This window comes from Pistacia vera, unplaced genomic scaffold (genome assembly GCF_008641045.1).
Source record: "Pistacia vera cultivar Batoury unplaced genomic scaffold, PisVer_v2 Contig121, whole genome shotgun sequence".
Taxonomy (NCBI): domain Eukaryota; kingdom Viridiplantae; phylum Streptophyta; class Magnoliopsida; order Sapindales; family Anacardiaceae; genus Pistacia; species Pistacia vera.
This window is the reverse complement of record NW_022195260.1, coordinates 1,894,415-1,909,999: the sequence shown is the minus strand read 5'-3', so window position 1 is coordinate 1,909,999 and position 15,585 is coordinate 1,894,415. Positions and strand designations below refer to the sequence as shown.

The 15,585-nt window shown below is 33.4% G+C and overlaps 3 protein-coding genes and 1 pseudogene across 3 annotated transcripts; all 4 read right to left on the bottom strand.

Moving 5' to 3' along the window:
* Positions 1–115: 115 nt before the first annotated feature.
* On the bottom strand, positions 116–811 carry LOC116113738 (thionin-like protein 2). Its single transcript, XM_031399902.1, has 2 exons — positions 433–811; positions 116–254 (listed from the first exon to the last, which is right to left on the bottom strand). The coding sequence occupies exons 1-2, from the start codon at positions 722–724 to the stop codon at positions 193–195; spliced, it is 354 nt and encodes a 117-aa protein (XP_031255762.1). The 5' UTR covers positions 725–811; the 3' UTR covers positions 116–192.
* Positions 812–5,597: 4,786 nt separating this feature from the next.
* Positions 5,598–6,419, bottom strand: LOC116113747 (thionin-like protein 2). The gene is made up of 2 exons (XM_031399914.1): positions 5,957–6,419; positions 5,598–5,845 (listed from the first exon to the last, which is right to left on the bottom strand). The coding sequence occupies exons 1-2, from the start codon at positions 6,252–6,254 to the stop codon at positions 5,820–5,822; spliced, it is 324 nt and encodes a 107-aa protein (XP_031255774.1). The 5' UTR covers positions 6,255–6,419; the 3' UTR covers positions 5,598–5,819.
* An 839-nt stretch (positions 6,420–7,258) lies between these two features.
* On the bottom strand, positions 7,259–9,945 carry LOC116113840 (coatomer subunit beta'-3-like). The gene is made up of 10 exons (XM_031400005.1): positions 9,867–9,945; positions 9,400–9,420; positions 9,233–9,294; positions 9,073–9,127; positions 8,827–8,863; positions 8,359–8,684; positions 8,132–8,263; positions 7,881–8,029; positions 7,677–7,745; positions 7,259–7,533 (listed from the first exon to the last, which is right to left on the bottom strand). Exons 1-10 carry the CDS (start codon positions 9,873–9,875, stop codon positions 7,479–7,481), a joined length of 915 nt encoding a protein of 304 aa, XP_031255865.1. The 5' UTR covers positions 9,876–9,945; the 3' UTR covers positions 7,259–7,478.
* A 2,295-nt stretch (positions 9,946–12,240) lies between these two features.
* On the bottom strand, positions 12,241–13,807 carry LOC116112963 (annotated as a pseudogene).
* Between the last annotated feature and the right edge of the window lie 1,778 nt (positions 13,808–15,585).

Here is a 15,585-nt window from a genome sequence, read left to right as displayed (position 1 = left end):
TAAGCAAATAAAACAAAGTATCTTTAGTCAGTTTCAGCTAACACAAATCTGTATGGGAAACAAAAACTAATTAGCAGAAAACAAGTATTAGCAAACTTTAATTTATTCAAGTTAACAACACAATTGATACAAAGATTTTATCAAACTAATAATAAACTATAACTCTTCTTGGGTATATTGTGTTCTCAGCAATCAATATTTCTTGATGCAAGTGTTTGAGCAGGAACTCACACAGCTTCCCACTTTCTCTTTAGCTGAAAAAGAGAAAAGGAAAATGAAAAAATCAATACAAACAAATCGTAATTGTTTCCTGATACATGTGCATTCGACCAATTATAAAGTATATTTATTTCACGCACATTGACATGATAATTTATTATTGGTTGGATGCATATACATCTGATTCACAAGAAAGGTGAGATTAGATTTTACCTGGGTCGTCCTTTGTGCTGAAGTTGGAGCACAAGGAGGTGGCACAGCCAAGCTTGCAAAAGTATTGTGGGTCTTTGAGTTTAAGAGATTTAGAAGGGCCAGGAAAGAGGCAGCTGGTGATGCACTTAGTTGCACATGTAGACACGTCATTTCCAGGAGTTAAAACACAACTTACGAAACACACCGCAAAACATTGCGTAAAAGGTTGTGTAGATTGCCCAGCTGAATCCCCAACAAGAACCCCCATCACCAAACAAATCATCAGAACACCCCCAAATTTGCTTCTCTCCATCTTCTAATTATTTTTCTGCAAGAAGAAGAAGAAGAAGATAGATGACAAGCTAAGTTTTGATAGCAACTAAGCTGCCTACAAGATTGCTTTATATAATGGTGAATAGTACTCATACTGTTGTTTCTGAAATACACTATTATATAGTATAAAGAAACCATTTACTTTTAACCAAAAACGTTTTTAAGAATAAATATGATGATGATGATGGGAGTATACAGCCCAGAAGAGTTTCTTGTATGGATATTTTTTTTTAAGCTGAATGTTTTTTAAAACACATTAAGTGACTTAAAGGTTGTTTTTGAGATGACTAATAACTTTTAGCAACTTAATTAAATTAATCTTTAACGTTTTATTTATATATAAAAACAAGGCATCAAGTTGAGTATTGACCCGACCCGACCCGACAATCTTCCACTACGTCACAATTTACAATTACCAAATTTGAGTATTATCAATGAATCATGAATGGATATTGAATTAAATGAAAGCATGGAAATGCCAAGACTGAAATTAATTAGGGATTTACATATCAACGAGGAGTTTACTAGACTTAAATATTAACATTGGATTCTTACCTAAAAGCTTAAGTTTTTAGGTCAAATGACTTAGAAGCCTTTCAAGTTATATTTTACGGAAATATATTTTTATTAAAACACCAATTATCATGTCCGATGATTTTATTCAACTTTATCTTTGTTAGACACTCTTGTTAGTCATATACATGATCTATTATGTGTTTTACGAGGAGAATTGGTAGAGATAAATGAAAATCACTTAATACTAATTAGGATTTTAGATACAAAACACCAATGCCCTATTGGCATATGGATGATATAGAATTAAGGTTTCAATATAAATTTGTACTACTAAATTTCTTTTGTAATAAGATCTGTATAATACATGTCCAGGTACTATTTCCATTTATAGCATACCACTACTAAATAAAAATGCCCAAATACGAAGACTATACATAAAACCTTAAAAGACTTACAACTCCACAACAAGAAGAAATTACACAAACCAATGAAGAAGATGAAGCAAAGAGAGGTTATTGCACTGATACTCGCTTGTTTGTTGGTGTTAGGGATTCTGGCAGAGCAAATCACAGCCCTTGTGAAGTCCATTCGTCGTTGCATGGGGGCTTGGGTTGTTTGTATGATTGCTTCTGTGTCTACCACAATCCCATTCCTACTTATTGCTCGTAAATCCTTCAAAACTCTTGAATTCTCTTGATATTTTATCATTATCATGTTATTAATCTTAATTTGTTTTGTTGTTTAGATTGTTGAAACCACAGCAAAAAACCCACAACAAAGAAAAACAGAAAAGTAAAGAGAATACATGACTTACCCAGGTTTGTTCCAATAAAGAAACTACATCCAACATTTAAATAGAGAATGTTATTGAGTATCAGATATCTGCAACAAATACAAAGTAGATGACGACAATTCACTCTCATTCTCTATTCTTTCACACTTTAGGTTTCTTACTATTACAAAATGTATATAATAGAAAACATAACCTTGTTTGGGTTTACTTGAATTTAACCCGACCTAGACCCAAATATTAGTAAATCGATAATCCGTCAAAACTAAGAGAAGTATAATTCATATCCACTACAACAGGGACAGGGGGAGGGGGGGTCAAGGAGGCCTTAAGTTTTTTTTTTTTTTTTAAAATTACTAATAATAATTTGGTAAAGTTAGTGTTCATGTGAAAGGTAAATAATAAATCAAAATTGAAAGCATATTCTGTGGCAAGTATCTTCCATATAGTCATAAATTGAATGACAGGTTGTGGATATGCTTATCTTATGTTTACTCTCATATAAGGTTGAGATTGAAAGCAGGTTGGGGCCCCATTTTCAGAATCTATAATCTATAATATTTAAGCTTTTGAGACACCTGGTTATTTCTCATGATCCCGCCAATTTGGTCGTTGATTTGGATATCAATTCTTAATCATTACCGTTCAAATTTTAACATTACAACCACTTGTTATTTGATTGATTTGGATATCAATTCTTAATCATTATCGTTCAAATTTTAACATTACAACCACTTGTTATTTGATTTTGATTTGATATTGTGTTTATTTATTTATAGGATTATGAAAATAAGGATGACAACATTTATGAACCATTGAATTGACGAATAAATTCGGACCCCACACTCTGTTACTCCTCGTGAATTTCATGTTTTTATTAACACAATCAGGGACGGAGGGAGGGGGGTCAAAGAGGGTCAGTTGACCTCACTTGACTTTGAAATATTATCAAATATATATATGAAATTAACTTTTAAATTCATCAAATACATCAAATTAAATACTCGGTTTTTACAAAAAAAATCACACAAATACATTTGATAAATTATATAATGAATTTTATATCTGTTATTTAATTGTACAAAGAACAAAATGAAGAAAGTTTGTATATATTTTCATGTATTTATAAAATAAATATCATTTCTAAAATTTATTTGTCAAATTAAACTTCTGTCAATTGTTTTGTGTTTCAATAATTCTTACTTGAAAAAAATCATACATAAATAAGGGCTAGCTTATAACTCACTGTCATAGCCCCCCACTTAAATTGCAGATACTTAGACGAAGAATCGAACTTGAGACCGTGTATCTTTCCACACTATTCCCAATTCGTTCTAACCATCTAGACTACCCAAAAATAGGTCATATCAAAATACTGAAGTTAGGAAAAAAAGAAAAATATAAAAATTTGTATTTTGATGCATTATTTTAAGGGAAGTGAAATTACAACAAAAGTTATAATATTTTTCTATAAAAGCTAGATAAATATTTGAATATTTTATTAATAGAAATTTTATTATAATTTAATGTGGAGGTGCTCTTATTTGTGTTGGTTTAATAACCTATTCATTAGTAAATTTTCTTAGTTTTGTTTTACACTCTTAAAGTATTATAAATTTATTTCATATCTTCAAATACAATCATAAATATATTAATTATAAAAAAACATTATAAATAAATATTTATATTTTTGTATAACTTATACCTAATTTATTATTTATTAATTATAAGTTTATTTACAATTGTATTGTTAAGTTTAATTAACATCTTGACCCCCTTAGAATGAGTTCCTAGCTACGTCCTTGACAATTACCACTCCTAAATTCTTTCTACATTTCAGAGGGCCCAATTTTGTTTCTTTATATAGGCTTTGCTTATTCCATCATTTTTTTTTTTTATGTTTTCTTATTGTGTATCTTATTATCAATTATACCATTTTTCTTATTATTTTTGTTTTAGCGTAGAGAGAACATTTTAAACAATGAATTTTGTGAAGAATCGTTTGTAAAATAAAACGAGTGATCAATGGTTTGACAACTTAGTTTTTTATATAGAAAAAAATGTATTTGATAATATTGATAATAAAGTTATTATACAATACTTTTAAAAGATAAAATCCTATTGATGATAATTATAAATATATTATTTAATAAGAATTTTATAAATACAAAATTTTATTTTAATTTAAAATTATGTTATCGTTAATATTTAATTTCTGACTACTATTTCATTTGTCCCTACCATATAGATAAAGTAGATGCCCATTTTTACTTCTTGCTCGAACGCATGTACAAACAAATACTTACCTGCAAAAATTAGTATTGGGAATTGTGATACTGATTTGCTTGGATTCAACAAGGACAAGTGGCATCGGCTTGTCCAAGACAAAATTAAATTATAATGTTTTTTCTTGAAAAAGAAATCAATTTTATTTAAAGTTAAAATCCTTAAAAACAAAAGTATTATCAACAACTTAAACATTTAATCGATTTGTTATCCATTCATTATTGTTACATTCGGGTGCAAAATTAAACTAATATATTAAACTTTGACCATTTTCCTCTCTATTTCGATTTATCTTCTATCCTTTGCTTTCTATCTTTTTGTTGTTTATAATATTTGCCCTATTATAGCAAGTTTCTCCATTTTGTTACTATTGACAAATCATTTTAATCAATTTTATTCCTTGTAAATGTTCCAGAACATCTCTTGATATCGCTTTCAAGATATATTTTTTATTTTATTTTTATTTTTCCAATGATTAGGAGTGTTCGAATTAGCTTACATGCACTTCAACTAATCCTCCGAAACCTTGAAATTATCTGTCGGATAAGTGCTCTAACAACTATACCTTGTTAGTAACCAAAGAAAGACTAAAACTAAAGTCCTCATCCAAGACAGCTAAATCATTCAAGTTGGTTCCAATAAATAATTTCAACCACAAAACTTTCCTTTTTGTAGCCATAAATGTAAGCTCATACGCCATCATTTTGTCCCCATCTAATTCACGGACTCACTTCCAACTATCACTAGTATAGAAGGAAAGGACCGAAATTTCTGCAATTCTGCAATGATTCTGATAATTAATTTATCATTCAATATAATATCATATAATTAAACCCCTGGTTTTTGTGGACCCTTTGATTAGGCCATGGTTGGAATTTGTAATATGCTAACCCGTGACCCTTTAAATGATGAAATCATCAGTGGAAGCCACCTAAGATAGATCACAGACTCACAGTTCACAGGTTGCCATCGTGCAAATAAAACAAAGTATCTTTATTCAGTTTCAGCTAACACAAATCTGTATGGGAAACAAAAACTAGGTAGCAGAAAACAAGTATTATCAAACTTTGATTTATTCAATTTGAGAAAAGTTAATGTTGATGTATGAATCTTTTGGTAGAGGATACGAGAAGATGGCGACAAGGAATGAACGCGGCTGAAGAAAATTAGTGCACTCAAATGGAAGTTATTTTCAATTTTATTATTTTATAACTTCTTGTAATTGTTGTCTGTTAAAATGAAATGTTGTATGTATGTTTTAATTGAATTCAATAAATAAAATTGTTCTCCTTTTACACGAGTTCATCTTCTTCTTTTATCTCTCTGGAATTAGAAGCCTGAGAACTATATTTCCTGGCTTCTAATTTCCAACAGTTAACAACAAAATTGATACAACGATTTATCAAATTAATAAACAGTAACTCTTCTTGGGTATATACTGTTCTCAGCAATCAATGCTTGGTGCAAGTCTTTGAGCAGGAACTCACACAGCCTCCCACTTCTCTTTAGCTGGAAAGAAAAAAAAAAGAAAAAAAATTCAATACAAACAAATCATCATTGTTTCCTGATACATGTGCATTCGACTAATGTAGTTAAGAGAAAGACGAGATTAGATTTTACCTGGTTCCTCTTTTGAGCTGAAGTTGGTGCACAAGGAGGTGGCACAACCGAGCTTGCAAAAGTATTGCGGGTCTTTGAGTTTAAGAGAATCAGAAGGGTGTGGAATCAAGCAGTCTATGATACACTTAGTTGCACATGTAGATGTAGACATGCCATTTCCAGGAGTTAGAACACAAGTTATAAAACAAATCGCATAACATCGCTTGAAAGTTTCTATAGATTGCCCAGCTGAATCCCCAACAAGAATCCCCATCACCAAACAAATCATCAAAACACACCCAATTTTGCTTCTCTCCATCTTCAAATTAATCTGCAGGAAGAAGAAGAAGAAGAAGAATAAAAAGATAGATGATGTGCTAAGTTTTGATAGCCACTAAACTAGCTACAAGATTGCTTTTTATAGTGGTGGAAAGTACTGGTAATGTTGCTTCTGAAAAACACTTTTATAGAATATAAACAGGCGTAAACGACATGTACCCACCAAAGGGTTGGCGAATATCCAAGTTCTCACCCATGGTTCATAAATTCTGGATTTCAACCCTCAAATTTGATGATTTTACCGAACCCGCAAATTTGATGATTTTTACCGAACTACCTTGACTGATAAATTATTAAATTACTTTTTAACCCTCCAATAAGTAGAATTAGAAAATAACTATCTTACTTTCAAGTTTATTTCAATAATACCTCTTCTTCAACCTTCCTCTTCTCCGCCTAGAATGGGCGCACGCTGGAGGGGACAGGCGATCGCGGCCGTTGGGCACTGGTGTGGTGTGTGCAAGGTTGGAGAGGCTGGCTGGGGCGTTTCTTCGAACAGTTGGTGGGCGAGTTGTGAGTGGGGAGGTTGTGTTGATGTGGGGTATTCCGGCCACCAGTTTACACGCAGCAAGGCAAAACAACAGCAGTGGTGAATGATGGTGGCTCAGGAGGGGAGAAAATGGGCGGCAGTGGGTCGGTGCAAGTCGCGCCTCTCAAGAGGTGCGACAGGTGCACGCGATCGACAGAGGTCGTCGTTTGTGGAGATCCAGTGGCCGACGAGGTCATTTGCGGTGAGGGTTTTGGCCGGCAAGTTAAGGCGAAGGTGATGGTGCTTACATTTTGTTGAAGTCCCACTTTTGAAATTAAGTTCATTTGAGATTAGATTGAAGGGCCTGAATAACTTGGGTTGGCCATTTGTTTGTCACCACTAATTGAATATTGGTTCTGATTTTACCTTTTGCCAATCCATGTCAAATGAGAATACTAGTCAAAAGTCAGGACTATCCAGCAACATGATGAATTAGAAGAGTAAATTTTGTGGCTGAAATCCATTTATTCAACTGAATATCATACAAAAGATAGATTTAACAAGTCCAATACAAGAGCAGAAGACTGCAAATTGTGATACAAAAGCGAGATTAACATGTAATATAGTAAAATACTGGCTACTAGAAACTATTATTCCCTCTGATCTTCTGTTCATCTCAAAGATAGACCGAGTTATTTCTTCAAAACACGCCATAAAATTCTCAGGATTGCAACCTCAGCTGCTAATAATTTTGACCAAAATGGTTCCTTTGTCACTCCCAAATGCGACCCTGCTCACAGAAGTAACAGATTGCAGGTCATTCGTTGTTTTGAAAAGTCAATCAAATGATAAATTCGTCATCGCATTTCGTTCAACGACGCAGATGATGTGTAATATAAACTTAGTCCTGAGGAAAAAAAGCAAGAAACTTACTGGTTTGAACCTTTCTTGTACCCAACACCCCAAACTCGCTCAAGATCAAAGTTTAGTGTATTCTCAAGCCTGAAAATTAATCACCAATTCACAATTACACTCGCAGAGGTAAAAATTTTGAAGAGATAAAGCAAGAAAGAACTAGGCTGACTACTCTTTCATCTTAACTTGGAATTTAGAAATTATCAACCACAACACTGGTACCTGTAAGTAGAAGCATTCCATAAGCGGACAGTCTGATCCTCGGAGACTGTAATTATGATGGGAAGCTCAGGATGGATGCACACTGCAGTAACATTGTGAGTGTGGCCTTCTAGTGTTTGAACGCAACTTTTGGTTTCATAATTCCAAACCTATTTAAACATGATTTATCAAGGAATGTCAGCTAGACTCATTCGCGGCATAAACATATTCCAGTCATGGCTAATGAACAAGTTTTTCAAAATGTTTCAAACCTTAGCAGTATAATCATCAGAACCAGTTATGAGAAATGCTTTATCACTGTTTTTGAAGTAATCGACGCAATTTATCCCTTTCGAATGTGCATCCCATGAAAACTTTGCAGCCGATGAGTCTAGATTCCAAATCTGAACAGGGGAACAATACCATAGCATAAATAGGAGAGTTTTACAGAACAAAGAAAATGAGTGATCAGTAAAGTATATGCAATATTCAAGTATACCTTTATGGTACAATCAAGTGAGGCACTTGCAAAACTGTTGAGATCTTTCGGATTAAATGCCACTTGCATTACATAATGGGAATGTCCTTCAAAGATTTGAGTACACTCCCAACTCTTCTCCCAATCCCAAAGCTTAATAAGCTTGTCATCGGACGATGACAACACATATGGTAATGTGGGATGAACAGCCACACACCTAATGAAATCTCCATGTGCCTCAAATTCTTTAACCTTTTCCGAGGTGTTGTAGTTATAGATGTGAATAAATTTGTCATCAGAAGCACAAACAAACCAGTCTTTTCGGGCTATGAACTTTGCTGTCCTTACTGCAAGCACACATTGAACCACAGTTTTGTATCTTATTAAGAAATGAGAGCTATAAAGATATAAACATTTATAGCTAAAATTGATCATCAAGAAGATACAGAAACCAAATGTCTATATTACAGAAAAATATATGTCATGTACCTGGTGACTCAGTGACCTTGAAAGACTTTTCCAGGGTCTGAAATAGCATGAAACAAATGAGGTTACAAATAGAAAGTTCAAGAAATGTTTATCATTTAAATCAGTGAAAAGAACTACATGACTCTGAAAATCAATTGTGTGGGAGGAATTCTTAAAGACAGTTCCTAATAAAGCAGCTTGAAAGGCTTGAAATTGGTTATATTGATGTGATTTTGTTGCAGGTACAAACAATGTAATGCTCTATACCTGAGAATGGTAGTTCCAGATACACACAGTTCCTGAATACAAACTTGCCAGGATCCTGCATTAGATTATGATGAAATGAACTTTAGTATTAAACTTAATCATACACAGTAATATAACGAAACTTCTTAGAGTTTTTGAATTCGGAGACGAGGGACAATACCATGGTTGAGTTGGATGGAGATCAACAGATTTAACTCTTTCAGATGTGTTGATAAATTCTTTCTGAGATGAAGAAATTGTTTTAAGAAAGTTAGTCAAATAGTTTGACAATGATACAATATTACAAAGACCAATGAATTACAATACAGAGAAGAGTTTTACTTGTACCTCAATTGTAAATTTAAGAGGCTGCAACAAGTCAAAGGTCCAATATACAACATGCAATTAGCAGAAACAAAGGAGAAAAAAATCTCATTAGTCTATAATCAAAATCCAAACTAAACATTTTGACTAAACATTTTTTTTTTTTTTTTTTCTGGTAACTGAGATGTTCGGACCAGTTTATGCGTATCTCAACTAATCCCCAACATGCTTTAGAGACCAAGTAAGTTACAATATTAATGTGATAGCTAGCCTTAAGGTTTGAAACCAAGAATTCGAGGAAGAGAGTAAACTTATTGACCAATTAATTGGCAAGCCAACCCCTTGGAGTTTGATTTATTATTTTATGTGACATTGATATTTAAACGAATAGTTAATGTGATAAATAATATATAAATACCATATAAAACTTATAAAATTAGTTTTTAAAATCATGCCATAAAAAATAAAAATAATCAACGAAGCTAGCTCACCGTTTCCATGGTTGAGAATTGGTGCTAAAATGAGAATTGGTTGATTGAAAATTTAGAAATTGGTTGAAGAGAATGTGGGGAATGAGTTAATGAACATTTGTGTATATATATATAATAAGATACTTTGTAGCTAAGTAAAATACCAATGATCCGGAGGCCAAAGTCAATAATTTGGGCAAGCAGAACTCTTGGCCTATGTTGTCATCCAATGTGGTTGGGACCGTTGATTATTATGATATGTCAGAAATGAAGGGTGAAGATCAAGTTTTAATGACTACACGGTTTGACCATGTGGTGATTTGGCATGGTGACAATATGTTGATTAGTTGCCTGACTTGACTTCTACAATTCTAATGGGTAATGCTTAGAAACTTCCTCTCTGTTGCTGATCCCAATAAGGAAAATATAGCGTGCGATTACTAGAGCCTCTTAAATATTATAATTAGTAGGTGTAAGATTTCGATGTAGGGTCTTAATATTACATCTCTTTTCAAGAATCGATCCATAATAACTTTTATTTGATCGATATTGTTCGAAGATAATTTGTTTAGAGGAGAGTCTAACCCAAAAGACAGGTCTGATCGATGAGATAATCTTTAATCTTAAGTACACCACTTAATGAATGTGAGATCCCGATATGAGATCTTAACAACATGCATCAACATCACAAATGGATAAAAAATTATTTATGTATTGAGTTTTTTTATTTTTTGTTTTTAAAAAATAAATTATACGGAGATATGTATTCCCAACATACGTTAAGACAACTCAAAATTAAAATAATAATAATAATAATACGGCTTCTGAGGGAAGAAAATACTGTGACCACTATCTAAAATCCAGTCTATGGTAAAAGATTTTCTAAAAACAATGGGCTTAATGCATGAACATAAGCCTTCTATAAATTTAATGGACCTCTATTTTCATTACAGTTTCAATGACTTGGGTCTATTATCAGCCCAAGTCCAACAAAATATCGGTCTCGTTCAAGAAACAAATTTAAAAAATTATATGGGGTAAATGTTATTTAAGTCCATTAGGAATTTAAGATTACCATTATAGGGGGACAGTCAAGGATGCAGAAGTAACGGGCATCCGGCACCCAGTTGAGAAGAACTTAAATTTACCGTTTTCGATTCTAACCCTATACCACCACATTTCTTTTTTTTTCTTTTTTTTTTTGTTATTATTACTTACCAAAACCTCTCAAACTTTATTCTTGTTGACCCTGACAAGCGTCGACAATCATGTGATTAGGGTTTATGCAATCGATTCTCTTAAGTCAAATTTCGATCAATTTCAACTACCTACCAAAATCTAACATTTCATCACTAAAAGACTCATCGGTCTCCCTTTTTTAAAAGTTTCAACAGCCTGAACCGAATTTACTTTCTGTTCGTTGTTAGAATAAATTTGGATAATAAAATGACATTTTAAAAGTTTATGGGTGGGAAAATTCATTAAACCATTATATGGGTGGGAAAAAGTTTTTAACTCTTTATATTAATATAATCGGCCGTAGGTGAATACATTCTTAAGTAGAAAAATACCTAAACTTGTTGGACAAAATTTTACGAAACTTAAAAGAAGTAAATCCCACTTTATAAATTATTTTGCATAAGACAAAAGGGTTAAATCAACCTGGTGTTAAAGGGTCAAGTCATATACAGGTTCTACAAGTTAATCCACGTATTCTGAAAAGTGAAAAGTGAACTTTCGCAAAGTAATTCCCTTCAAGCCATCCTTCTTTCACCACACTTTGCCATGTACTTTACTTTTTTCCAAGTGGAATGCAGTGGAGGAGGTCAAGGAGATGGAGGCGATGGACGTTGTCGCCTACTGAAAAATGATTACTCCTTTCCAGCTTCTACTGCAGCATCAAGCACAAACATAAGAAGAATTGCCATGACCACCACAAGTTTTCTCACCATAATAATAATTTCCATGGGAGCTCTCTACTCTTCAAATTTGTTATTACTTGTGAACACACTGAAAGCAAAGGCCAGAATTTGTAGGCTATGAAATGAAACAGTTTGCAAAGTGTTAAAATGTTGAGTTGTCAACTGTATTTGGTATTACATGATGGGTTGACTTAATTTAGGCCATTTTTAGAATTCATAAACCTCCTTTTGATGTAGAGGTATTGCAATTAATTAGAAGTTATGTAATCTTAAATCTGCATGGATCGTAATCTGCATTTCCATTAAGTAGAAGAACTAATAAATTATATAATCCTATTCGGTGTTATTATAAAAAATACTATGTATGAGATATAGAGAGAGAGTCAATAGCTTCGTATCTAACTCACTGCAAGATTAATTTATTAAAACAAACGGCACAAATGGATACCATGTTCATCTCTGCCTTTATAACCGAAAACATTTACTTGTAAGATTCCATCACAGCCCGAACACCATGACCAACACAGACAACCTGAAAGTTTGAAAATCCTGCAATCTTGCACAAGGTCTCGAATTCTTTTACTGTCCTCTCTTTTCCTGAAGGTTGCATAAACATAATGTTGTCCAGTCCAGAAACATACATAGAAGCCTTGCTTGAATCGGGTTCTTCCAGTAATATTACGTTTATAATGATCAATTTTCCATTAACCGGTAGCGCTTTGTAGCAATTCTTTAAAAGCTTTATACAATTTTCATCACTCCAATTGTGACAGGTATCCTGCAACGAGGAAAAAGAAATGGAATTTGAGCCAATGCGTTGAAGTAATGAGGCTGTTGCAAACCAAATCTCGGATAGTTAATTTTAAGCAAACCTTTATCATAATTGCATCCGCTGTTGGGACACTTTCAAACATATCTCCTCCAACATGTTCAATACCTGTTAAGATGTCATTGTGCTTTAAAAATTGTACAGAATTCCCATAAAATGCAAAAATAACTTGCTTAAATGCAAGCAATGTGTCCTGCCTGGTCAGGCTATTGTAATAAAACATTTGGTCCAGCATCACATAGCATATCTTGCAGAGATTAAGAGTCTAAAATCTCAAGTTAAAGTGAGAAAAAACAAATTGACTCTGAGTTAAATGCAGGTTTCTATGAGGTATTTGGGAATGTAAACTTGATGAGTTCATACCAGGATAAGATGGTGCGCTTTGTGTCACATGAGGCAAATCAAAGTTGATGCCTTTAATGGAAGGGTACTTGGAAACAATCATGTTGAGGCATCAGCCAGTTCCACCACCGACATCTACCAACGATGCAAGTCCCTTGTATCCTCTGTAAACGTCTAAGATCCCCCTCATGATTAATTGAGACATACCCGCCATTGCCTTATTGAAAATATTGTTGTAAGTTGGATCATTGCTCATGAACTCGAACTGGGACATCCCATGAACTTTCTTGAACATATCATCTTCGCCACCTTCAAGAATGACATCCTTCAAATGCAACCTATACTAACACAAGAAATATGCAATGAGTAATTGTAAATAACAAAACTACTAGAGGTTTCTGCACATCATACCATGATTGCAGGCCTGCTGGGTGGTGGGTAAGAGCTGATAAGCAAGACAAACTCACTCCATCACTAATTTGGAGAATTAATAATCTTGAGGTAGGTGTGAGACTATAAAGTCTCTCAACTCTACCATCTTCAAGAGTGCGTAGAGAGCAAGTAAGGAGTGAATGGCTGACTAATAAACGCAGCATGCGATCAACCATAGAAGGTGCTTCCGGGTTCTGTGTAGGCAACCGAGATGCAATCTCGGAGGCCGAAACGCAAGCACCAGGACCTTCTTTGGCTATGATAGAAAATAGATCGAGCTCAATGGCTGTGTTAAGAACCATCGGGAAGACTATCGAGTTGGAGAATACCAGAGCATCGAGACAGGCTTCAGACTCTTCATCCGTGGAAGATGTAACGAGGTAATCTACAGAACCCATGCTCTCCCTTGTATGCAAGCTCATTAATTTTTCTATAAGGTGGGGCTTAATGATTCTTATGGCTATGTATGTACATATAGTGCAAGGGGCATTCTGATTTCTTTAGTTATGGAGAGAATCTTAAAACAGTGAAATTCATGGAAGAAGAAGTTTGGCCGGCTGAAACAGACAAAGATACCAGGTGCCAAACAAAAGAGTTAAGAGTTCGAACGAAGGACAAATTATCTTATGCTCTGTAATATACTGATTGATAATTGAATAGTTGTGGACAATATGTAGACGACAAAATAATTTAAACAAATATATAAGGTCTTGCATTGTGGGAATTTAGACATACATATAGAGAAAATCACGCAAGTCAAATCATTCAAGAGGAATCTCACTTGAAATCAAAAATCAAGATATACTGTTTTTTAAAATACCCACCCATGTTCTCAAAGATCTTCTATATTTCTTTGTCTTCAAGGTAAAATGGTTTGCACCTAGATTGCAAATCAAACAAGCACTTAACTTCAATTTAGAGCTCCAGCATGCAGCAAACAGTAAGGATACTGATAATTTGCATCACATGGTAATATCAAAACAAGTCAGCAAAGCTAACATTTTTAAAGAATTTTTGGTATCAGGGAAAAAAAAAAAAAATTNTTCTTTTTGTTGTTGGGAATACTCTGCACTACTTTAGCGGCTGTATTATCAAGAATTATCAGCATGTAAAATTGCTCTCTTACTTATTAAATTAAGATGTATTATGTAGACTAATGTTTAGCAAATAATTAATCTCTAAAACTATTCCAGATTTATTTATATAATATAACACTCCTTAATTAAAAATATAATTACATTATACATGAGAATAGAATAACTACCAAGCTGATTATGTCTCTAATGCAAGGTATAAATCACATTTAAATATAGAGTTTACATTCTATTATAATGATTAATTTGATGGTCCCATAAAATTGTTATCCTTACATAAAAGCAAAATCAAATCCTTCCATTCATACAGTATGACTAATAGAATTTCATTTTGGTAGATTTGAGTAAGAAATAAGTCCATAACAGCTCCAGCATCCATTCCAGCGCCATATCATTGATCAGAGAAAGCAAATTATATATAAACCAATGGGTTACAAAATTTATTACGAGAAACTTGAATAAATGTTGTTGTTACTGTATATTTAACAAATTAAGTGAGCATCAATAAGAGATCAGAATTTCAATAACTTGTATAAATCTAACCTAACGACTACCCATCAAGAAATTATATGTATATAAATATATAAGTGAAAGAAGGAAGCACAGACTCCATCAGCTCAATTCATTTATAGCCAACTCTCAGGCTGCCACAACTGTTTGTTCTCAGATGCTTACCCTGAAACCAAAGACAACGTTCAGCTTGCATTCATCATACTTCAACGATTAAAACAAAAAGTACTCATTAAATGATCAAATTGTCATTTCAAAATTGATTGGCATCATCTTTAACTACCATACACATATCAAGACTCACTCCTATCTGCTAATCGCTTTCCAGCTCCATCAACCCCAAAGAAGGTTTTGGTGTAAGTGTTACATGAACCTGCTGTAGATGTAAACATATAAAACTTTACAATAACCGGCAACAGAATAAGAAGCCAAAACCACCATAGCAAAAATTGCTACTATAATCATTTCTAGCACCTTGGTCTAACTACTTTGCGTCATCAACACATTTCTAACCTTTTTGTTCAGAACGAACCACGTCTTTCTGCCAAAAAATCAGATATTGGTCATTCAGAATGAGACCATTCTTACTTGTTGTACATCAAGCAACTCAT